The sequence below is a fragment of the Aptenodytes forsteri genome, unplaced genomic scaffold (assembly GCF_000699145.1).
Source record: "Aptenodytes forsteri isolate BGI_AS27 unplaced genomic scaffold, ASM69914v1 Scaffold176, whole genome shotgun sequence".
Classification (NCBI taxonomy): domain Eukaryota; kingdom Metazoa; phylum Chordata; class Aves; order Sphenisciformes; family Spheniscidae; genus Aptenodytes; species Aptenodytes forsteri.
In genome coordinates this window covers 299058-324808 of record NW_008794853.1, presented here as the reverse complement: position 1 = coordinate 324808, position 25751 = coordinate 299058, and the positions used below count along the sequence as shown (strand labels likewise).

Sequence of the window (25751 nt, the reverse complement as noted above, 5' to 3'; positions counted from 1 at the left end):
AGGTGCGGCCTCACCAGGGCCGAGTACAGGGGCACGATCGCTTCCCTACTCCTGCTGGCCACACTCTTTCTGATACAGGCCAGGATGCCATTGGCCTTCTTGGCCGCCTGGGCACGCTGCCGGCTCATGTTCAGCCGGCTGTCAGCCAGCACCCCCAGGTCCTTTTCTGCCAGGCAGCTTTCCAGCCCCTCTTCCCCAAGCCTGTAGCGCTGCATGGGGTTGTTGTGGCCGAAGTGCAGGACCCGGCACTTTGTCTTTTTGAACCTCATACAGTTGGTCTGGGCCCATCGATCCAGCCTGTCCAGGTCCCTCTGCAGAGCCTTCCTACCCTCGAGCAGATCAACACTCCCGCCCAACTTGGTGTCGTCTGCAAACTTACTGAGGGAGCACTCGATCCCCTCATCCAGACCATTGATAAAGATATTGAGCAAGACCGGCCCCAAAACTGAGCCCTGGGGAACACCGCTCGTGACCGGCCGCCAACTGGATTTAACTCCATTCACCACAACTCTCTGCGCCCGGCCGTCAAATAAGCAGTTGCTTATTTGAAATACCTCCTTTTTTTTTTTTTTATGAATTATTTAAAACAATTGAGCTTTGTACATGTTATTACATTACACTTAAATGCCTTGTCAAGTAACCAAGAGTGAACAGTTTTACTGTCTGCAATTTGCCCTGTTCAATCAAAAATAAATAAAAATTAACATTTTATTGAAATGAAATGTATACTTCCCACTTCAGGTAGTATCTAGCACTATAAACCCAATTTAGGTTTTTTCAGAGATTTCACAGCAGAGGTGGCTGTTGCAAGCGGTCTTCAGGACGAGAAAATGTTTCTTCTGATAGACTGCATATAACATGCAAAGTATTCAAATAAAACAGTCTGACATGTCAGATGCAATTAAATATGTTATTAAAATTTAAAAGAAACAGAAATTGCTTGTTGCTTGTAAATGTGCAGTGTTTATAAATATCAGAACTGTTTTGGTCTGCATGCTTATCCTAGGCAAAAAGGAACAAAATATCTGTTGGGAATCACCTTTTAGTCTCAAGCATTTTAATTCAAATTTAAGATGCAGCTGTCCCCTATGCCAGTATGGTGTGGGGGAAAGTGCAGGTTGTGGGAGTTTGGTAGATGCACTGAGAGCGATGTAAGGCTCTTATGCTTTGGATATTCCTCAAAATAAAAGCATGTAATTACTTGGCTAGTTGGAGTTCATGCTTAATTGTTTTGCTTTACCAGGCATTGTACAGTGATGAGTATGTTTGCCTAAAGAGGAAGAGCAGATGCAGCAATTTAAACGTCCCTAAGTCCTTCTCTTCAACTTAACTTGTATTTTCCTGCTTCTGCGTACACAAAGGGATGAAGTCTCTTCTCTCAGTCCTGTATGACAGCTTGTCCAGCAGTAGATTTGTCATTGTCCTTCATCAGCACTTATTTCTTCAGATATTTCCTAGTTGCTTTAGGTCTTCGCTAGTTAATAGAACTAAAAGGCCTGGAAAATGAACTAATGGCATTGTCAGGACAGGTGTATTGATAGCATAATCCTCAATGCAAACATATTCTGAGTTACTGGGGAGATAATCCATCGTCTTCAGCTACTCTGCGTTATCTTGTCAGTGAGCCTCTGGCAGGCAGGTGAGAGGTCACTGCAGTCTCTGTAAGAGCTCTGTATTTCTAGGTAGGATGGAGAATGATCTGAGCAGTGACAGGAAGTTGAGGACAGACATAAATCCTCTCATGCCTTTCAGGTTTGTATTTGCAAAGAAATATGTAGTAGTAATGTTAATTAATGTGATTAATAGTAAATATTAATCTGACCTGAGAAATTCCAAAGGGGTTGTTTATAGATATGGGAAGAGGTGACTTATTTTTCACTGTGCAAACAGTAAGAAAATATGGGTGGTTTTTTTTTTGGTGGGGGGGAGTATATTCCTCTCATTATGATCTAGAGACCATAATGATCAAGAGACCAATAAGTTGCTGGCCTGGCAGCTTAATGAGACAAGTCTTTTCCATATGTTTTATATCATGGACCATAGGTACTGATAACTAGTAAGGTACTGAATCTCATAGCTAATAAAAGGAAGCATAAGAGAAAAGCTTTATACTTGGAAGTTTTCCAGTCATTTAACCATATTCTTTAAGGTTTTATATATAAAACAGCGTACATTGTATTACTGTCCATAATCTATTTTAATTACAGATAATAACCAGTCAAAAGAGAGCAAATGCAGAACACTTGAGACAGAAATCAATTTATTTTAATCTGTAGAATTCCTTGCCTCATGTTTCCTACTAACCTCCCCTACCATGCAGGTGCCTTGATGTTCCACTCCCCTTTCTGCCCTCCTCAGCAGCCCTGCAGTGGCATATGAGGTTGTTGCCTTGTTTGGTTTTTGGGGTCTAGTGCTTGTTGTCCAAAAATGGCTGCTTTGCTCATGCTGATAGAACTTTGTACTTAAGGTAATTTCCTGTCAGAAGTGTGCCAAGTCTGGACCTCTTACCTTCCAAGATCAGATGCGTTCAGTTTAAGGTGGTGGAAGCAGGCAGGGGTTGAATGCTGTAGCATTGTGGAAAGTAAAAACAGAGGTAGCTGAACACCAAGCCATAATACGGCTGCTGTGATAACAGGTGCAGTTCTGACACTCTTTAAGAGAAGAATGAGTCACAGAGGCAGAAAGCATTGCTTGGTTTGAGGGACAAACAGAAGTGAATACTGATCCACATTCATTTATTTGCCCGTGTTCTGAAATGACATCCACAGACATCTGGAATAGAACAAAAAGAACGGTTTGTGCTGATACAGTGATACGAGCCATGGCTTTCTAAACTGGCAGGTGGAGAGTGCTCAGATGTTCTTGTTGCTACATTTCATAAGCAAAGATTTCTTTTGAGGAAGTAATGACATTTCTATCAACAGGAGAATGAACACTTTGCTTTTCTAAGGTCAGAGCCATTGGAACTAAATTCATCGCTCCTCAGTGTCAGTGCTTCCATTAAGCCAATGATACTACTCATTTAAGTTACACCCCAGGGCACCGGCCATGGCAGTGGATCCTTATTCTACTCATCATTCTTCTCCTATTTGCATCATATAGAGCCTAGAATAAGATATCTGTTTTCACTCTGGTGAATCTCTGTTAGTGTTTAAATACAGTAGTAATGAAATAGGTGGGCTTTCTATGCAGGAAAAGGTCAATATTTTGTGCTGTCATTGCAGCGAATATATTCATTATTTTTTTTTAAATAGTGAAATTGTTACATTTCCATTAAAAATTTAATTTTAGGGTAAGATGGTGAAAGGAATGGGGGGTGCCATGGACCTGGTATCCAGTGCACAGACCAAAGTGGTTGTCACCATGGAGCACTCAGCCAAGGTAAGGCTCTGCTGCTTCTTTCTAAATAAGTGTTTTGTGCTGTACAGAAGAAGAAGAAGAAGAAAAAAGACATTTTACATTCATTCTGCTACTTTGTGAGGATTTGACAATTTTGCCATTAGTTATTATGGAGGTGCAACAGGGGGCTAGGTTAGTATGGTTCCTTTCCACTTGTAAGTGAATCATTCACCACAGAAAAAAATGAAATACTAACTTGATGTTTAAAAGCTGCACACATTTTTTAGTTACTTCATGCAAATTTAATGAGAGTGGCAATTGCCAGACCTACAGTAGGTGCTACCCCAGAGGTTTTACTCTTTGCCTAAGAATAATTTGAAAAATGAGGTTCCCCATGGTTAAATACTTATTATGAAGGAAAGATATTTACCTTTGAAGTTGCCAGTCAAATTGGTACTGACAGCTTAATAGAATAGATCTTTTTGGCATGATGAGATGCAGGCTGCCTTACATCATTATGTGATAGAGGTTAATCTAGTGACTTCTTTGTGAGGGGGGTTTTATAGATATAAACAGTCTCCCACAGAAGGTCACAAGAAACTTGTTAGATATAAACAGTCTCCAACAGAAGGTCACAAGAAACTTGTTATTTGAAACTTCTAAAACAGGACTGTCCAAAGTATGAGAAAAATGTACTGAAGGACAAAAATTTCTATTTTTAGGGAACTATACCGAACATTTAAAATGAACTTTTTGTTTAATTTATGTGTTTCTGTTATTCCACATTCGTTGTATGTCTGCGATAAGAAATACTTGTGTATTGTTCAAGATAATATCCCTGTCAGAATGCATAAGGGCAAGCATAAGGAATTTGCATGGTAAACTGTAGTAAATATGTAAATATGAAAGCTAAATACATTAACAGTTGTGTGTTTTTTAAATGTGATTTGAAGAATGAATTTTCACTTTAAAAAACCCCAACTATTGAAAAATATAGTAGTTTCACAGTTTATACTAAGCTGTGATCTCAAGGGGCACATTTTCAGTAACAGGGCTGAGTCTGACCCAACAGTTTTCACATGCATATGTGTAAATAAGTAAACAAAAGTACAAAGCAAATTCATGTATATGACTTGCATCCCTATCACAGCCTCCCAAAAACTGGATATGTAATTATCCATTTGCTCAGACGCATACTTCAGGTATTAATGTGATCTGAATAAATATTTCTAGTTACTGTGGAATTTGGTTAAGGCTCAGAGTCCACACACAGTGTAATTATTCATGCCAGTTTTTCTCTTAAAAGTACTGCTACCAAAATCTTTTTTCAGTACAGTGTTTGGAAGTTGTTTGCATGTTGTTTTTTTGTCAGTAGGAGTACTGAAACCTGAAAAAGATGAAAACACAGATAGGTTCACCGTTACAAACAGTCCAGGCATAGACGTACTTATTTTGGCATATGTATACATAACTTGGGCTCTTATGTACATGGGATGCCTGGTGTGCACTTCTAGAGAGCCAGTTATAGGCTTTCATAAATTATTTCTTCTGCTTTTGTGAGAAGGCACTGCAAAACTAAACTATGTGCATGATTTTTCATTTTATTCTTATTTTAAAATGGAGGGTATTCTTGTCACTCTTTCCTCTTACCTAGCCTCTTTTTGGGGTCTTCATACTGCTTCTTCTTGTTTGCTCAGAAGTGAAGATGATGAAATGTGGAAATCTAATGTTTGGAAGTCAAAAGCTGCTGTTATATTTTTCAGGTGCTCCTCTTTTTTTTTTTTTTAATACACAAGCAAATATAGCACCCGTGAGACCAGTTCTGAAAGTCAGAAGTCTTTTATTGGGGTGACTGCTTCTTACAGAAGCCTATTTTATATTCATGACTTTTTAATTCTTTACACCAAAGATTTTCTCACAAACTTACTGCATCTGTATCTATGCATCAGAGGAGCAATCTTTCGTCCTGCTCAAAGCCCAGTGTGCTACTAAGTGAAAGAAATGTCTGCATGTACTGTGACAGTCTGTTGTGTCTGCTGGCTTTTTAGTGTAGGGACATTTTTGTCATCTTATTCTCCAAATAAATAATAAGATATCTATCATCAGATGCCAAAGTCTCCTGTAAATCAACAGCAGTCAAGATTTGGTGGATGGAAATACAGTGGAAAGCTATGGGATATACGCAGTACCTTCAATGGACACGTTCAAGAGTTGCTGCAATAAGTAGTTCCTGTAGTCAGTTGTGTCTGATTTGTGATATTGTGAAGGATCTTTTAATCCTTTTCAAGTTTTTTTGTATCATAGTAATGGCTTGTTAAACATTAAAATAAGTTTTCTAAGAGTTTAAAAGTGCATTCTCCTTTCTCTACATGTTGCAGTTTTTAAACATAGCAATAGTCTGAGTCCTTGCAGTGCAGCCAAAATATAATTTATACTTAATTATGAGAGTGAAACTAGTATCTGTCTTAACACTCTAATGAATACTCAAAGAATTTTCCTCTTTTTAAACTTTGATATGCAGTATATTACAAATAAAACTAAATAAGCTTTGCCCCAAATTATTTACATTTTTAATTACTTAATCTTTACATGTAATGAAAACCAAAAGGTACAGAAGAAAGATGACAGAACACGAAATGAGTTTTGTAGAAGACTCTTCAGCTTAAGAAATGCTATTGAGGAAGGGTAACATAGAAATACAAAAAATAATAAGGGCATGGAGAAGATGGATGCAGAATGGCTAGTCACTGCCTTATAAAAGAAGTAGGGGTGGCCAACTGAAATTAGCAACCAGCATGTTTAAAACAAGAATCATAGAATCGTTTAGGTTGGAAAAGAAGAAACAGTTTTCACAGCCAGCTAATGAAGTTGTGGATGATCAGCAGGATGATGCAGGAACTCAAAGAATTAAGTCTACATGAAAGGGACTAAACTATTTTATGAGCTTAAGTTCATCAGTGACAATTAAACAGCATTGCCCAGAAGCAGTCTCTAGCTCAGGAAATCTATACATCACAGCATGTCAGGAACCAGGAGAGCATATCTGTGGAAGGGTGGCTCAATTTTTGCTCCATATGCTTAGGCCACTGTGAGACACTTGGCAAATGGCCCTTAAGTCTAATTCATTATGGTATTTCTTAATGTATTTTTTGCTAAATTACTTTTTTGTTCATAACCATGAAGAAAAATAGTAGAATGTAAGGTTGTTATTTAATCTCTAAACAGTCACTGTGCATCTGTGCCTAATCTGCTAAATACTGCCTAAGAGAAATAGAAGTCAAGTTCTTACCCCCATACCGTCATTGACATGTTTTGCAAAACATAGTAAAGTTATGGCTGGTAATTGTTCCATGTTGTGAAATGAGTTGTCTACACCATTCAGAAAAATAGAATGGAAACTTGTTTTAAGCACTTGATTTGGACGTGACGTGGAGCACTGAATTGAAAACTCCTTTCTATCATTGTGAATAGTTTTGATTTTAATGTGTTGTGGAAGATTAAGGACATTTTTGTTCTTCAACAACAGAATTTTTTACTTAAAGCAGACTGAAACACCGTAAGGTTTTATGTATCTACACAACAGTCTTTTCCTTCATCTGAACAAATCCTATATAAACTCAGACAGTAAAAATTCATGCAGTTCCATTTGGATTCCTATTCTGATAGTGCCCTGATGGATGTCTTCCAAAAGTCGCCTTTAATGCTAACTGGTAATACAATAATCTTCAGCTCAAGTGTTAAGAAGCTGGAATGTATTAGTTCTCAGGGTCACAGAGCCATTCAAGCTGTCACCTCTGCAAGTCCATGCATTTCAATCTTAGTAGGGTTCCAAGAAGAGACACTTCATTTCATATGGCTGAGAGGTATACCTGAAGATATTACATATAGCACAGATTTGTAATCACTTTTAGGCAAAGTGCGCAGGAAGGTCCTCGAGATGGACAAGATATAAGTAGATCAATTAAAAGTAACACTGTCACAAGTCGTTATTTTCATTAAGGGTGAATGAGTTTCATCAGAGTAGTTGCCTTGATACCAGATGTGGATCTTGCCACTATAATTAGAATGAAGAAATAGTTCTTCACAGAAAAAGATAAATTCAAAAGCACATGGATTGCTCATTTTGTTATCACTCAGGAGTCAAACTGGCTGAGAGATGGTTCCTGAGTTTATATTAAGACTTAAGGCAAACTGATTATTGTAAATTTAAGAAGTATTGAGTTCAGATGGTTAAATGAGACATGTAATACTCTGAGAATTTTGAAATGCATAACTGAAAATTGATAATTAGAGAAAAAATAAAAGCATGTGATAATGGGAGAAATGTGCACTTAATGCTACCTCTGTAAAACGCCTACAAATACTGACTAAAAATGTAGTGATCCATCAGAGATCTTGCAGCCTACATTCATTTAGCAGGATCTAAAGCCATTTGTGAACTCCTATTAAAAAAAATGAAGAAAAAAAAGAAAGGAAAGAAATAAGAAAAAAAAAGAGAAGGAAAAAACCAAAAATCTCACCACCCAAACCTTACCTGCCCAGCTTCATGTCAGAAGCTATGTCTTCTCATTAGGTAATATTTTTCCCAGGATTTAGAGGAACTGGCTTTTGATGCCCCAGAAAAGGAAGTGCCTTAAAGTAAATCCTATTGTCTATATATACATTATTTTCTACTATATTTGCATGCTGATTTGTTCTGTCTGAAACAGAGGTAATGTAACTTCTGTGTAGCACTTGAAGATGAGCATATTGCACTCACCTCTTAGTCTGCTTTTGGGCTTTCCTGGAGAGATGGAGGGAATGGGAATTCAATGTGGGTAAAGAAACTGGATTTACTATTTTCAGAGCGTGACTATGCACTTGAGACCTGGGGATTTGAAATGCCTGTGTGTATGGCTGATGCTGCACATACTGTTTGTGATAAAGTATAAGACACAGAAATGTCATGCCCGCAATGTCTTTCTCTAATTTTTGTCCTTTACGTGTCATCGGTGAGGTCCCATGTATCTCTTATCCTCACATTGCAGCAGGAAAGACAAATTATTAGCAGAAGCATGCAGAACTTCTAAACTCAGGAGCCCACTCAGTGGTACAGTGAGATTCTTATTAGTCATCTCCCTGTATGTGGGATTTAAGTAACAACTGTCCCAAATTGCCAGAGATGTAATCTGCCATAGAAGTTAATTCAAAGACTGTTCTGAGTACAGTGAATGTTTCAGTAACACTGAATGGCTACAGCTGTGATTTTCATGTACATATTTGAATTCTGAGTAAGTTGTGTTGTTTTTGAAAATTAATGTTTGTCTGCATATTGTTAAACACAGGGCAATGTCCATAAAATCTTGGAAAAGTGCAATTTACCACTTACTGGGAAACAATGTGTAAACCGCATCATTACAGAGAAGGTAAAGTACTTTTCTTGAATCCTTGTCACTACTTTCCTCCTCTATCCCTAAGAAGGGACACTCAGTAAAAGTAGTAAAGCTTAGTAAAAATGAAGAGTATATTCGGTATCTGTTGTCAATGAAGGGCAAAGATTCCCTTGGAGTTCAATTCCAGAGGTCTGGGGGCTCATATTTTTCCTTATAAAGCTTTCACCATTGACATCTAGCATACTGGGCCATACTCTTAGACACTTTCAGAACAAAGATGCTACACATGAGAAACCTGCAAATTGTGTATCTCCTTATTTTTCCCAAAGTATTCCTGTAAATTTGCCATGTGAGATGCAAATCCTCAAATACAGCTGTAATCACAGCTCGGGTTGTTTTTTTCCAGCAGAGTGACAACTGTGTAGCACCTATATGTCAGACAATTGGCATCTTCCTTGGTGTATACTACAGACTTTTTTCAGAGAAACACAACCTGTAGCTGTAGCAGGGCTTTAATTCTTTTGTCCTTACTTGATTCCATTTGTGAAGCAGTTTACTCTCCAGTGCAAGTACATGTGAGCATCTGATATTGCTGCTGCTCAAAGTACATTAGTGGATCTTTTCAGCAAAGTATAAGTGACTTAAGGTTTTTGCTGTAATCGCCTTTTATTATCAGTGTTTACATTTGAAGGGCTTAGAGTAGTCCCTCTGTGACCCATCTATCATGCTAAGTAGAATGCATCAAAGGTGCTGATGTAGAATTTGCTTTCGTCCAGTGGTGTATTGCTACTGTAATTTAAAGGGATTTTTCTCCACAAAGTAAGGGAAAATTAGTGAAAATGTGGAAGTCTTTCCAGTCTTTTACTAACTGGCCACATACAAATGTAAAGTACAAAAAGAAGAGAGTGAACAAGGGCTGACAGAAAATAAACAACAAGCAGAAATTTCTCTTAAGAGTCACCTCTTGTCAGATCTGGTTGCTTTATTAGGACATGACACAAATGTACAACAGTACTTAGATAGTGTTGCAAATTCTGTTTCCACACTAGCTTGCAAGTCTGTATGTTCCTTATGCCCAGCTTCTCTTTTAACACTTAGAGGAGCTATCGTTTTTCAGTCCCGTAAATCAGCCTCGTGCCCAGAGGACAGCTGAACTTTAGTATATGTCTGTGATGAGTGTAAGACTTCACTTTCATTTCAAGTTCAATCTTCACTGGTTTTTGCTACTGCTTTTTTTTTTTCTTTACGGAAAATGACTATAGACCTTATGGTTCCCTGGCAACTAGCTTTCAACCTGTCTGTCTCCCTTTGGTAAGCACCATTAAAGTGCACATCGTTTTACAGGTGTTTTTATTTGGTGCGCTTGTGAGCCTTGGAAGTGGAAAGCATATCTTATGAAGACATCAGAAAGAACAGCCTTTGCTCCTTCAGCCACTTCCTCCCAGGCTTTCTATTAAAAATACTAGAAATCTTGTCTTTCATTGCTAGCTTCCAAAAATACTAACATTTGCACTGGGTGTGCAATGGCTGTTGGAGAAGCTTATAATCTGATGAAGGTGATCGGCCACTCCGTACCTGTCTACCATCCTTAAAGCGAAATAGAAGAATGAGGGAGACATTGTATTTCCCTGTTTTCCTTCATGATCTCTTGGTGAGCATTGTCTTGCAGCAAAGAACATCTCAGCCCTTTCCTTTGGACCTCCCAATTCTCACCAGATTGGAGCAGGAGGCATGGTCCTCATTTCATGCAGTGAAGAACAGTTGCATGTTTTCCCCCCAAAACTAACACATCTCATATTTTAGATTCTTTCAGGTATGAATAAATGTAGCAGAAATCTTTATTCGTCAGTCAGGAAAGTGAAAAGTGAAACCAATTGATAATGGCATCTTTTGTTATTGAGGGAACGCTACCTACTTCAGCACACGATTTTGTACAATATTACTACTTAACATCCTCATTTTCTATTTTGATAATAAAAAATTAATTGTGTGTTATTTGAACCTGACAGGCTGTGTTTGATGTGGACAAGAAGAAGGGATTGACCCTTGTGGAAATCTGGGAAGGACTGACAGTGGATGATATCAAGAAAAGCACTGGCTGTGACTTCACGGTAAGTCATTTTACAAACATATAGTTAGTCTGGTGTCAGAACAAATATTCTCCACAAACATCACATGAAGACTTGTAGACACAGTAAGTTTCCTCCTTATAGGTGAGGGCTGGATAGATTGCCTGTGGGATTTACAGTGAAAATAAGATAATTTAGGGCTATTCTAGTATGATTATATCAGAAGCATTAGAAGCTAGGAAAAACTGAAGACATGGAGAAATGCCAAAGAGTAAAAAGACAATGTGGAAAGGGAACTTCTGTGATGCTTTGAAGAGGGGTGCTGATTCATATCTGAGAGGTGGATGAATATTTATTTTTCCACTGTATAAGTTAGTTTACCTAGCTCTCTGTTGCTAAGTTTTCATGCTATCTTTAGGTGGGGTTGTGAGTCTTCTCAACAGGGGTGAACACACCTCTCCACTCTGTGTTACTAGTGCCAATAAATTAAATGCTGTACTGTTGATATCTTTGCTTTTTCTCTCCCATTGCCTTGTACAAATGAAGCTTATGCTCTGCATTAATCCAGAAAGCCACTGCCTTTTGACCTTCATATTCATTCTTAAGTCTCAATACTAAGACAAAACTGGCTTATTAATGGAAAGCTGTAGCGCACTAGATTGTAACTGATTGCGTATGCATGGTTGATAACATACAGTTTCTTCATGGCCTTCTCCTACATGCACATTACGAAATTTTTTCTTCTGTGTTGTGAAGTCTCCTGAGGCAGCCCTCATTTGGCGAGGACAGCGAGTATGACAGTATACAAATTGTGCTGTAAAAATAGTCGGGGAATATTTGGTAATGAAATGCAATACTCTTCCTCTTTGCAGAGTTTCATGGCAGGGCTAGGGCACATAATTGAAAGATTGCAGAGCAGTTAGTATGTGGAAGAGTTTGTTATTAAGGCTTTGAGCATACCATTGGCAGTAAGTAAAACTTTCTGAGCAATGAGCCTGTGGAATTTCATTCATTTCCTGTGTCAGTAAGAGAGCATTTCTGATAACTAAATATGATAGTGTATGTTTTTCTTGTGGAGTTTTAAATATTTTAAATGAAGAGCTGTTCACTTCTGAAAATACATTCATTCATCTGAGAAAAATTATTCAGTTAAAGACGAGTGACCTGCAACTGCAGGTTGCAGGAAACTGCTACAAAATCACTTTGCTCCATTATTAATTTTCCATGTAACATTTTATGGAAGTCATTATTATTTTTTAATTTACAGTGGAAGCAACCTTCCATATTCAGCAATTCTGTGTGCAAAAGAAATTATTCATTCAGCTTCTGACTGTGATTTAGGAAAAAATGATCAATTTTTTAAAACTTTGATAATGTCAGGACTTCTTTTTCTTTGGCTGGTCAGCCTGTCAAACAGATAGCATCCAAGATTAGAACATAAAAATGACCTTGTAGGTTTGTATCTGTCGCAGTCAGTGACTTTGTTTTGTTCTTGCATATTTAATTTGGGGATTAACTTCATGATGAATTTGAAGGTGCCATGTTTAGTAAGCATTTAAATAGACTGAAACTACAGGAAAGGACTTTTGTTGTCAGAAGGCACCAGTCCTTACGTGTTCCAAACCTGCTTGTTTGGAAGGAGTTGGTTTCCTTTTGGTTCAGGTGACCAATATATATGTATTTAATTGAGTGTGTGTTACCCAAAGTAAAGTCCAACAGCCTATGCTCAAGGCAATGAAAGCAGAAGCAACCAAAGAATTCAGAGAAAGAAGTGATAAGCTTAAAATGATGGGCTATGAGATTAAGCTTTGCAGCAGCACAGTGGATATGATAGGGCAAGACTATTAGGACCAAAGAAAAGATTAGCACCACCCACTGTCCCTTAGTGCTTTCCTGTAAATGTTACAAAGGAATGGTACAAATTTTGAATCTTTACGATAGCCTGAAGTTAGCAATTGATGGGAGGTATTGCAATAGTCCACCATCTAGGTCCCTGGGATCTGTCTTACTGGGAACAGGAAGGGACACTTCACAGGCACCATTTCCTAGTTCTCCTGAAGGGAAACTCCAGTGCAGTCTGCTTTGTACGGCTGCCATGGTCATGCATGAAATCACGAGCTGCACTAAAGGAGCTGTGAGCATGAAAAATGTAGATGCTGCTTGGTTTATGCACTTTCATATTCTTATCTTGAAGGCACGCGGCTTGCATAAATGCTTGCAAAGCAATGCTTGCTTGCAAAGCATGTACCCCTGCCAAAGTATGCATGGCGGTCAGCATTACCTACTGATTGGTAGTTCCAAAAATGCCGGAAATCTCTATAGCGCTGCAGATGGAAAGCATGAACCACAATGATTTGTTTATTAAAGCTGTGGCATGGAAGAGCACTAGCTGTTCCTTTCTTTCTTCCTTGCCCTTCCCCCCCCCCGCCCTTCTAAAGAATGTTTCCAGGCCTCAGTGACCCAGTCCTCCTCTCATTGAAATCCTTACCAAATCTTCTACTGACATCTGTGACAGCAAGACTGGGTCACTGTTGCATAATATTGGACCCTTGATGGCCTGATTTTTGTATACAGCGAACACCTACAGCTCCTTCACTTAGTTTTGGAGTTCAGAAAATAGAGATTTGAGCATTGTGATAGGCATTTGTTCAGAAAGCAGCATCCTCAGTTCTTTTTTCCACATTTCAAGGCTCTGCCTCAGGCTTCCTTGTAAGAGTAACAGTTGTGCTTGTGATTATGTTCACTGAATGAGACATGTTGTTCTTGTTTATGTCGGTGACAGGAACTTTAGTGATATTGTATTGCTACAGTAAAAGCAGTTTTTTTGGATCATGTCTGAAGAAGGGCAACAAAGTTGGTGAAGGGTCTAGAGAACAAGTCTTCTGAGGAGCGGCTGAGGGAACTGGGGTTGTTTAGCCTGGAGAAAAGGAGGCTCAGGGGAGACCTCATTGCTCTCCACAACTACCTCTACAAAGGAGGCTGTAGTGAGGTGGGTGTCAGTCTCTTCTCCCAAGTAACAAGCGATGGGACAAGAGTAAATGGCCTCAAGTTGTGCCAGGGGAGGTTTAGATTGGATATTGGGGAAACTTTCTTCACCAAAAGGGTTGTCAAGCATTGGAACAGGCTGCCCAGGGAAGTGGTTGAGTCACCATCCCTGGAGGTATTTAAAAGACGTGTAGATGTGGTGCTTAGGGACATGGTTTAGAGATGGACATGGTTTAGACTTGGCAGCGTTAGGTTAGTGGTTGGACTCGATGATCTTAAAGATCTTTTCCAACCTAAACGATTCTATGATTCTATGATACGTTTTGCTAGTTTGAAACAGAACTAATGGGTGGAAAATGAGGAGTTGATCCTTTTCTAGCAGCTGTTTTCAGTGGATGCAGTGAATGATCTTAACTAAAGCAAACATCTCTCTAGGTTCATTACAAGTGAGATTTTAAGGGATGGCTGTACTTTTATATATAACTCTCTCTCCCCATGCAGACTACTCCTTTTTGGAGAGGAGAACATTATAGCTTATATGGCTTTCTTTGAGACACATTTGGCTATACAGTCCCATTTTCACAGCCTGCTTACTTATTTGGAAAACATTTCCTAAAGGACATTTGCAACAACAAAATGCCAAAAAAAAGTGATTTAGAGTCAACAATCTTCATTATAGACTGGCATCATATAAAAAATAAACAATTCACCCTTGATTTTACTGTGCTGTGAAAACAGAGTGTTGGCTTATCTTGCACGCTTAAATCAGATTTGCTGTAGCCTAGCATATAGATCACCTTGGCAGGTAATCTGTTTGGGCTTGTACTGGCTTATACCGTTGATGAGACCATGAGAGAACAGACTGAGAACCATACTTTTGCAGACATATTTCATTATAAAAATAATCAGGATAAGTCTGTCTGGGTAAAAATTCCCCATCCCCCCCCCTTTTTTTTCCTTAATGTAAAAGCTCAGTTTTACAAAATGATCTTAAAAGATAACATGGAGTTTAGGAAAAGCATCTGCCAAGGAAACATTAGGTAGTTGAATAGAGATTGACTAGGGTATGTTTAAAAAGAAATTGACTGTCCAAGTTCAAGCCAGTGAGTACAAAATAAGAGAGGATATGGTTTTATTTTCTGGAAGTACATTTTCCTTTGAGGAAACAGGCTGTTGCAGGATTGAGTCCATTTTTGCATGGATGTTGTGTTTTTCCCTGATCAATCAGCCCTACTGCAAAAGTCACATCAGGGACAGATTTTTGTACAAAAGCTGATGTTGAAATTGTGGTTTGTTTTTATCTGCAATTTCAAATAATTAGGAGTTAATAAGGGATAAGCAACTTTTATTATTTTAACAAATAAGCTAACACTGGTCATATTTTTTTGAGGGGTTGTTTTTACATTTTTGAACAATAACTTGCTTTTGCACACCTGATAAGGTCATTAGAAGTTATTAGGACTCAGCATCATTCAGAATCAGGCCTTGAAAGAACTGCTTGCTATAAAGAAACATAATGAAATAAGCATAGGGCTGTTTGTGTGGCTGAAAAGGGTAGTTTCGGGTTGGAAATCAGTCAACAAGCTTGAATTGCAGGGAGTCCCTGGGGCCGTGTGTCCTCTTACCAGTTCAGAGGCTGCATACAGGACTGCCCCAGCAAACTTGTCCCAGTACACCTACCTGTTCAACGTTAGCTAAGTATTTTGAAGCTTCCAGGATAAGCTGTGCTTCCTGTAAGTGAAATAATGTTAAGAATGTGTTGCTTAGGAGGTACTGTAAGAAAATAGCAACTCTGTGGCTGCGTACTGTAAAATAGTCTTCATTAAGCACATTCAGCCCTTACCAAATGCTGTGCTCTTAGTACAGTGTTACCAAATTGACTGACTCTACTGGGATTTAAAGCAATGGCCTCAGGGGGCTTTCTGCATTTCAGACTTGATTACTCCTTGTTTTCCAAGCACAAACTATCCCTTTTGCTACATTAGCATTTTTCTGCTTATATAACCACATTATATTTAGAGCAAACAGTTGTATTTGGGTCCAGTTCTGAGTGGTGCTGGGCTCTCGCCACCTCTGTTACCTTCAGCAGGCACTGTGGCACTTCAGCACTCATGGGGATCAGACCCTTTCTGGAGCGGATAGTGGTACACACAAATGACAGCTGTTAGCATCAGATGTGCAGACATTACATTTAATGTAATATGCTCATTCAAATGTAAAACACTTGAGGTTTTGATGGCACCACCATCTACAACAGCAGAAAAACAATAATCTACTCCAGTAATTGGCTTTTGTCATTATTTGCAGAATACAGATTTCAGTGGTGCTATCTTCATCCTCCAGTTTTTGTCAGGAACCATCCCTGGGTGAGGCAGAAATAGGCCCAAATTAAGTGAGGCACGTAGGCACTTGGAGTCAGAAATGTTGAAACATTTCTGGAACTAGTCCAGGAATGTTGGTGCACTCAGGGACTTTTTGCAGCTCCTCTACACTTGTACCAATTACATCTATTTGTTATCCTAGTTCACACACAACTTTGAAAAATCAATGAACGGTTTCCATCCACTGAAAATGTTTCATTAGCATTTGATACAGTAAACACATTCTTCATGAACTAAGCTTTCCTTGGTGGCTGTTTTCATAAGGTTATAAATGATGATATATAGTGGCTGGAGGAAGGATAACGTAGAAATCTGACTGGTACAGGAAGTACAGCCCTGTACCTCTAAAAGAAAGAGGCTTTAATGCTTGGAAGGGCCCTTATAGATCATTCTTTCATGCGTTAGCTTGTTCAGTACTATTAAGTGAAAAAAATGGGATAAGGAGGCAGAAGGAATGCAGTATGTGATGTTTCAGTGGGACACATTAATCAACTAGGAGCCAGATTATCTGTGGAACTGTTTTTCATCCTGAACAAGTAATATCACATGAGTTATTTTTGATCTTCATCCTGGGGCACCTATTTAAATAGGGCTGGGAACAGGAGATATTTAAAGAGGCTTGAATCTTCTGTGGAGAGCTTTTCCTCAGGGTATTTGTGTAGACCTGCAGTCAGGGTTCGACCAAATGTTAACCATTGCTACTCTTCAAAGTATTCTCTGTATTGTTCCCATTTACACCTTGTTCCTCACTGAGTTTCCTATTTAGGCTTACTGTGTTTTGTTTTTGGTCTGCCGGATATCTTATAATATCACTAGTTGATTTTTACAAGTATATGGAATTAAAACAATAGAATACATAAGTGTGTCCTCACACAAAAATGAATGTGAATGGAAAAAGGCAAGTTTTTTAAAAAAAAGGTAAAATTAGAAGTATTGAACTATATCATCATCAAACAAATCAAATGAATGTGAATGGAAGAAGGCAATTTTTTTAAAAATAGGTAAAATTAGAAGTACTGAATTATATCATCATCAAACAAATACTCAAATGTATACACATACGATAGGTACAGTATGTGTATAATATACATATACATTTGATTGTATACCCGCTGCTAATATGCATGTTCCAAAACTCAGTTGACTACTTCTGCACAGATCCAGCATGGACAGACAGCATCCTATCTCCTGATGGGTTGGGAGGAAAAGCAGAATGAACTCGGCTATTGAGCAAAGAATGCAAATCATCAGTTTAAGATGCCTTGGCATGCTTGTTTTAATACTGCAGTGGCAATTCAATCATATATTGAATATAATCTGTTTTGGTGCCTCTACATCATTCAGTGTATTGATGCATGAATGCAAGTGGATTAGAAGGTGATGGCTGAATCTGTTGCCCATCTGCAGCTATCTCTTCTATTGCTGTTCATGGCAAGCGCAGCCCAACTGTACACAAAGTATGACCATTTATGGGCCAGTGCATTAAATAAGCCACGGCCTGTTTTTGAGTTACGTTCATGCACCATCCTGTGTGCTGTATAATTGAGGAGCTGCTTCACCTCAGTTCAGCTATCCCTTCTGCTGGCATTGGAAGCCATCTGAGAAGACCATGCAGTTAGCAGGAGCAAGTACAGGTTCAACTGTCCAAGTTTAATCTGCTTGCATTCTTAAATCAATAACCCAACTCAAAATAAATGAAGTTTACAGGCTGGATACTAGCACCACACATATCTTGTATTCCTGCATCAGAGAATTTAGTTGTGGGAGTGTTTCTTTCTGAAATAACTGCAAATATATCAGTTTAAACAAATACAGTGTCTCTAGTCTTCAGTGGCATGTAGTTGATAGAGGTGGAAGTGAATGGTGGGTTGTACTGCTATATCTGTATGCCAACTGTTGTGTTTTTTCCCTCCTTTTTGCTAGGTTTCACCAAAACTAATACCAATGAGGCAGATTTAAATGTGAAATACAGACTGGGCTTAACTTGCCAGAAGGCTTGTTTCCAAATGGGAGCTCAGTGAAGAGAAAACGATGACTGTTTTGCAATTTTTTTTTTTTTTTTTTTTTAAGGGCTTTGTAAGTAGTTTCCAGATAGTTAAACTCAGGCTGTGACTGTCAGCCTAAATTGTATTTTACTTTCATAACATTACCAATTTTAATGGAAGGGTGAATTTATTCCCTAAATTTTGAATGATGTTATACTAAAATGTTAACGAACATTGTCAAAAAAAATGCCTTGTAGTCTCTCTGCCAAATACTACATTTTTTACACAGAATCAGAAAATGACCACGCAAAACTTATGATTGCCTCTGCTTTTCCTGATGTCATTAATCTTACAAGTCACTCCATTGCTTTGGAACTACAGCACTTACCATGTCCATTCTCCTGTAAGGGTGTGGGTTTTTTTTCCCGGCATGTTCTATAGCAAATGTACGCAGCTGTAGAGAGACATCAGGAATATGGACTTGCCTTTTCCTGAACCTTTTAATGAGTCTGTGACAAAACTGTTTATACCGGTGGAAATAACTGGGTCCTTAACCCTGAATGTATCTGCTGTTTCCACAGTGTGTGTCTGTTGGCATTAAGAAGCCTACACCTCCCAAAGTCCAACCTCTGACCCCTTCTGGTTAAATCATACAGACTAGAATGGGACTAGTATGAAGGAGGAAGATTAAAAAGTCTCTGTCCCCGTGCAGACAACTGGTAGCTGCACAATTGTCCCACGTGAACCACTCTTACTCTCCAGATATAATCCTTCTCCCCAGCCCTCATTCAGAGGGACATGAAGATTGTTTCTGAAGTGAGGTCTGGCCTTCCAGTGTTACGTGCAGAAACAGGGGAAGAGAACATTGGGGGCACTTGGAAGATTCTTCTGAAGGGAATACAGTTGGTTAAGGGTAAAAGCAGTAAGTTTGCACCACTTGCCGATCGAGGCATCGGCAAAAACTAAAGAGTTTGGAACCCAAACTCATGATAACTAGAATGAATGCCGTGAGACAATCAAAATGAAAAGTCATTCTGTCATACTGGTTCTGCTATTTGATAAAGATCTTCCTTTCCCTGTTATTAATTACAAAATGACTGTTATTTTTGCAAATAGGTAATATGACAGCATTGGATCTCACATCCCAAATCGGCATATGTCTTTATTATACAGAGCATGAATTGACTGGAAATCCGCATTTACTAAAATACAGTGTTATCTCTAAGTATAATGGTTTCTGTCATTCATATAAATAGGAACACATAAAACACTTCAGTTAAAATAATTCCTGACATAATATTTGACATCAGGACTGGAGCAGATTGAGTGACTGAAAAACATGTAAAATGTAGATGCACAAATAAATATATATATATGCGCCTATCATACATGTGATAAGCAGTGTTGGAATATGATATAGAAGGGCATTCTAATATTAGCTGGATGAGGTATTCACCATAGTCAGTGTGTGTTGTGGAAGGAATGTAACATGTTTCTAGGGAACCAGGTAGGAAAATCCTGCAATATTTAGCTCCTGTACTAGCCTTTGTACTGCATTTTTAATTCTAAAATAAGAAATGCTTCTCTTTCATGGGACAGTTACAGAATTTGTCTTGATACACACATGGGTTTTATAGCAGTAAAACTGTTTTGATTAGAGAGATTATTTTGTTTACTTGCACTTACTCTAAACAATTCTTTGATGATCTCTTGTCGATACCAGAATAGGTTATCCTTTGTCCCACAAAGGAATAAACAAAATGCCTTTGTAAGCATTTTTATGCTAGTACAAAAGTACTCCCATAATACTAGGTTGTATGACTTGAACTCATGGCTGCTAATGGGTGGTAGGCTGTTGTATAGCCTGAATGTGTAGGCAAGACCTGATGCTGAGCCCATGGGAAAGAAACGTGTTGTACAAAGACTAGTGTTAATTTCATGACTAAACATATACAAGTGATCTAGTTGATTGATAGGTAATTTTCATGCAAGACTTGAAACTACATTGATCAAAGTGCTCCAGAATATCTTAACCCAGGATTAGCACAAGTTAGTTTTTACCTAGCTTTAGTTTTCACCTGTTTCGTCTAATTAGCTGTATTCCCTATGTTATTCACTCATTCCAAACAAGTTACTTTCTTAAAGTTTGGCCATTTGTATTGCTGTGGAGGTGTACTGAAGTTCTGCTGACAGAGGTTTTGCAGATTAGAAGTCTCTATATAACAAAAGTTGACTCTATTTTAGCTCAGTATGAAACAGTTTTGGTTTTGGATAGAGCAGTCTAGAGGCCTCTTCTCCAATCCATAAAGACACTTCAGTGACAATTCTGACCCTTGTGGTGCTGTACACAGCAAAAGTTGCCTATCTTTGCCTTCAGGTCCAAGGATGGGTGAAGAGCTACTGAGGGGATGGGTGTGATCCCTGAAGGTGTCTTGTTCATCGTCACTCAAAGCTCTCGTAGAGAGTACCCAGAACAGATGCTGTTTTTAGGGGAGGAGTATAAAAACTATTATACAGGGGAAGGGAGTTACTATTAACTTATCCAGAGAAAAAAAATATATTTAAATAGCTGGGAAGGTCTTAAAGAAATCTATAAATGAAATGTTAATCTATTGCAATTACCTGTGCTACATTAGTTGTAGGGCTGATTAGTTAATTACAGGGAACATTTATTGACATATATAAAGTACAGGAGAAGTGTCTGAGGGCAGCATCAGGTGTATGCTGCTTCTGCCATAGAACTATGCTTTGCTGGCATACGCACAGAAGCCATCATTGTCGTTAATATATGGCTATAAAAAGATGAATGACCTGATAATGTCTGGGAGTTCAGCACCTTGGTTTCTGAAGCAAAGAATTAGGAGCCAAGAACTCCTGAGTTTCATCTTTTCCAGTTCTCCATTTACTGCCTTGAGAAATGTCATCTGTGCTCTCTGCCTTGTCTCCTGTTGATGGAAAAGGGGATGTTTTTCTTCCTACCTCACAGGGATGTTGTGAGGAATAACCAGCTAAGGTCTGTGCAACAAGTTATTTTTCCTCTTCAGCTTGGAGATCACACTTGATCAAGAGTGTGGAAGAGTACTTGAAGAGCTTCATACATGGGGATATGAGTTCTGTGTCTTCTCATATTTGTATCAGTGTTAATGCAAGGGAGTAAAAGTCAATATGGTGCTGAAAACTGGCTAAGAAAGGAGAACAGGCTCTCTTTGTATACAACAGTGGTGCAAATACCTGTATGTCACACTTGAATTTTTTTTTGTCTTGAGGACAATATATTGTGGTAGAATATTGGTATTGTTATGAAAACATCATGTGTCTGCACAAGCTAATTGCAACAAGCTGTGACTCCACTTTTTTAATTGATTTGTAAAGTAGGATTAGAAATTAAAGCACTCCTAAGTATTTCCCTCTCTGTGGACGCAAGTGTGGTTTGTAGGTAAGGTATACTCTGAGCAGTAGTTGCGATGATCGGTATTACAGGGATGAGAGCTTCTCCTTCCTCTTTGGCGGTTGATGGTATGCATGAAAGTTTATTGGAACATCACTGAGATCATCCCCTGCTTGACAGCACTTCACAAGACAAGGACAGCTGATACTCTTTGTCCTGAAGAAGATGATGATCCTACTATATTATCACATTGGACTTATTTCACTTTATATTTTACTGACTTTTGTCCCTGAAAAAGCAAAAAAAATTTTAAGTATTCTAGAAAATGTAGTTGTACTGTAAGCTCTGCAAACTATATGTCAAAATCCTTCTATGTATTTGCAAAACAATCAATAAAATAAATATCAAAAATCTTAGGTTTCATTTGTTGTTACCATTTTTTGTGGTGTTCTGTTCTGCCATTAGGAGCAGTAAAAGATTAGCTCGTGTTCACATTAGCATGTCACACCTCAGCACACGCAAAAACCTCGAGGTCTTGGCTGAAGGTGGAGGGATTTGATAAACAGAAATAACTAAGCTTGAAACTCAACTAACAGCTGGATTCTCCATGTTGTCTCTTCTCACTAATGTCTCTGTTGGGTCAATCTCAAACATAATTATCACATTCATTTTCATAATTACTTGTTTTTCAATCAAGTCAAATAACGGACTACATATGTAGTCCTTAGAGAAGTGATTTTTTACCTTTTGATTAAAACTGCTGTAGAAATGATAGCATTTGAGATGTTAATCATTGATGTTACTGTATGGCTGCGCTCAGAAAATAGTACTAGATGACACCTGAAGACAAATTCCATTAACCACCTGGTGAACAATAAAGTAGATGATTGCAAAGTGATGAAAATGCTTGTCTGTGGATAGTGGGGTCATCCTTCCATACATGTCATAAGGACATGAGTAAATATGTAATAGTATCATTTTATCTTCAGTATCATTGGAAAGCAGGTTGATAAATGTGAAGAAAAATGTTTAGGCTCGGAAAAAAGCTTGATGATTCGCTCTGAAATGAAACTCTTCAGTAATTTATATGCGTGGTCAAAATCCAACAGTCTGTCACCCTTGTGAAGGGGGGGTACAAGGTAAGTGCCAAAACCACTGAGGTAATACATCAGTCTTGCAGCTCTAAAATCCACTCATAGAAACGTAGAAGGTAAAGTTTTCCTCTGGCAAGAGGAGAGAGTTGGTTATGGGCACATCTGAGCAGTTTTGTGGCATCTTGTGTATCTTCTGTTGTTGCCTGTTTTACAACATCCCATCGTTTCTTTGATGCACTGCAGTATTCTGAGCCCCTCTTCTGCCCATGTGCTTCTGCTGCTATAGACCAGGGGTCTTAGCTCTGAATATACCTACACCGCAGTATGTGTGGCAGTTTTTAATGGAACAACTTGAGGGGACACCTTGGGCAGGGGGGCGGGGGGGGGAATTCCTTTCCTGAATGTATTTACGTAACATCAGATTTTGAGGCTCCAGCAAAGGTAAATAACTATTGTATTTGTGTTGCGAGAACTTGCTGTGCCTGGTTCACATATTTATGTACATATTTAGAAGAAGTGAGATCATGGAAGAAATTCTTGCCTTCAAGGCCAATGGGTTCTCCACATCTGCCTCCCATGGTACTTAGATTTTATTTATTGTATTTTATTATTGTAATGGCTTGCAAAAGCAAGTAGAACATTACTTGTTTGTGGGAGCAGTAGAGTCTAAAACTAGAATTTCTATTTCCGTGCTCTTAAAGCTGTCCCCTGAGCATGCAATCCAGAGAAAAACCGTTAAATTTGTGTAAAGCTGTGATAGGTGCTTAGACTGCAGCTGCTGCTGCGATGCTTTCGGACATTGCCACTGCTGCTGTTGCACAGGGTGAGAAGTGCTGCCTTCAGTGCAGTGCAAATCATCACGTTTGTCTCAAACCTGTGCCTGTACGAGATTCACAAGCTGGTGTCCATCCACCTGACTGCTGAAGGGTCTCACCAAGTATGTAGGTTTGTGCAGTTTTCAACATAGTAGTGGCACAGCCCCAGCTCCTTTAAAAAATGCCGATGATGCTTCTTTCCCTGTACTAACTCAGCAAGGAGAGTGTTTGTGGAGGTTCAGTTCCTAACTCCGTCCAGGAAGATTCAAAGCACGTATTGCTTGTCCCAGGAAAGCACCTAACCCGCCATGCTCTGGGGTGAGCTGGGTAAGACTGCTACTTCGGGGGAACTCGGCTTACTTTGCAGAAAGGATTGCAAGGGCTACGAGGCTGCGAATAGAGAAAGAAGCAGGAGAAGGTCGTCTAGTGTGTAAGTCATTCACCCGGCAGTCGCAAGGCCTGAATTATCTTTTGAAGAATGGCTTTTGTTTTATTAACGCAGGCTTTAAACTGTGTAAGCAACTCACTTCCCCTCCTTTCTGGCTCCCCTGCGTGTAGGCACCTACTTGCATTCAGCCAGGTGTTTCAGGACAAGCGCAGAACAAAACATGGAGGCACCTACAGAACTGTTGGCAGGTCAAGCAGTGTGGTGCTCTGGCACCTTAGTGGGGTACAGAGCGGGATTTTCATTTTTAAAATTAGATGGCCTGAATTAATCAAATTCTCTTGTAGGTGCCTATGTCAATTACTTTTATTTTTTGGATAAGTTCCTAAATATTCCCTTTGGTTCTGTCAGCTGGAAAGTACATAATACATAGGTAGAAAAGGGAATTGAAAACTTTTGTAAATGCAGGGAAAACGTGTTGCAAGCACAAAAACTGCAGCCAGGAGGAGAATTAGTTTGCATAAACTGAGCAAAAGCAACATGAAAAGCAAACTTAATATGTTACCCAAAAGAAATAAAGGCAAGCTACAGAACCAGTGTGCTTCACTGGTACAACCTACAGAAAGTATACATTAATTCTAGGACAAATTCAATCTCGTCTGTTTAGGCGGTGAGTGAATAAAGACTATAAATTGGATCTGATGCCCATATATTGCAAAATAGTACTTCCCCCACCCCTTTAGAAAATCCGGCTGTATGAGCAATTAACACTTTCTCTCAGATCTGTCCAAGAATAAAGCAAGCTGTGTGAGGCTACAGCAGGCAAAGCTGCCTTGTCCAATAAATATCCCTAAAAATACAAACTTTAAAGCTATAATCAGGCACTCTGGCTTGCTAGTCATTTCTGTCTAGTTCCATCTTTCATTTGCTCCAATAAAACGCATCGCCCATGCTTTCCTCCTTCTGGCAGCCTTCTAATCCTAAAGGAATAGCTCCCTTTGCCCAAGGAAGACTGCTCAAATTTCATCAGTCTTCCTGCTTGCCTGGGCTCGTTCTCGGGTGAAGGAGAGAAGGTAGAAGTGTGTGTCCATGTTTCTGCTGAGCCGTGCCAGCGGGGGAAGGGAACCAAGACCAGAAGAGCGGAGCTGATGTGTGCTGTGCTCGGCTGGGTAGCTGCAGGGGGGCACTGCTTGCTCTGGCTGTTCTCAGCTGAAACATGGCTGCGACGGACGGCGTGGGCAGTGATGGTGCTGGGGAATGGCGTCACAGAGCTACCGCTGAGCATCAGCACGTCTGGTTTGCTGGCCTGTTTCTAATGCACCGCTACTCACGCACCTCCTGCCAGAAAAAAAAAAGATGCATGGTATGTTCTTCTCTCTGTTTTTCATTTCATTTCAACTTGGAGATCATGTGGATGCCTGTGTTTGAAAAACGAAACGTATGAAGTTGATGGATCTTAGCGAAAAGCCAGGGCCTGGCTAGCCCAAGCCCTGGGCGTACTCCTGGCTGCAATGCGTGCCGGGGCAAGGAGGAAGACATCAGGCTTGTACATGGCTCTTCTCAGATCCTAGATGCTCGTCGTATGGCCTGTGCTTACGTAGTGGCAGGGGACAGGGCTGTACCACCACATCTGTCTGCCTTGTCTGAGAATGGCTCAGAACTTCTCTGGAGCAAAAGGCAGGGCTGAGATCTGGGACCAAAATGGCACAAAACCAGTTCTCTGTCCTGCACGGCAGAACCGCTACTGAAGCTTTTGGTTCCATGGGGAGATGCTTCTCATGGTATTGCTGATACTTCCTTCTTCTTCAGGCTTACAGGCTGGTATTTGCTGATTCTCTGCTGCTGTATCGATTAATACTGACATTTTCAGATTCTTCTCTTCTTCAGGCAACCTACAGCCTGGGGAAAAAAAAAGGGGGGGGGGGAAGGAAAAAAAAA

At 39.3% G+C, this 25751-nt stretch overlaps 1 protein-coding gene across 1 annotated transcript in view; it reads left to right on the top strand.

Moving 5' to 3' along the window:
- OXCT1 (3-oxoacid CoA-transferase 1) overlaps window positions 1-21933 on the top strand; it is a 102215-nt gene extending 80282 nt beyond the window's left edge. The window contains exons 14-17 of the mRNA XM_009274551.1: window positions 3292-3381; window positions 8664-8744; window positions 10721-10822; window positions 18070-21933. Coding sequence (XP_009272826.1) covers window positions 3292-3381; window positions 8664-8744; window positions 10721-10822; window positions 18070-18105 — 309 coding nt within the window. The 3' untranslated portion in view covers window positions 18106-21933. The remainder of the gene's footprint in view (window positions 1-3291; window positions 3382-8663; window positions 8745-10720; window positions 10823-18069) is intronic.
- The last annotated feature ends 3818 nt before the right edge of the window (window positions 21934-25751 follow it).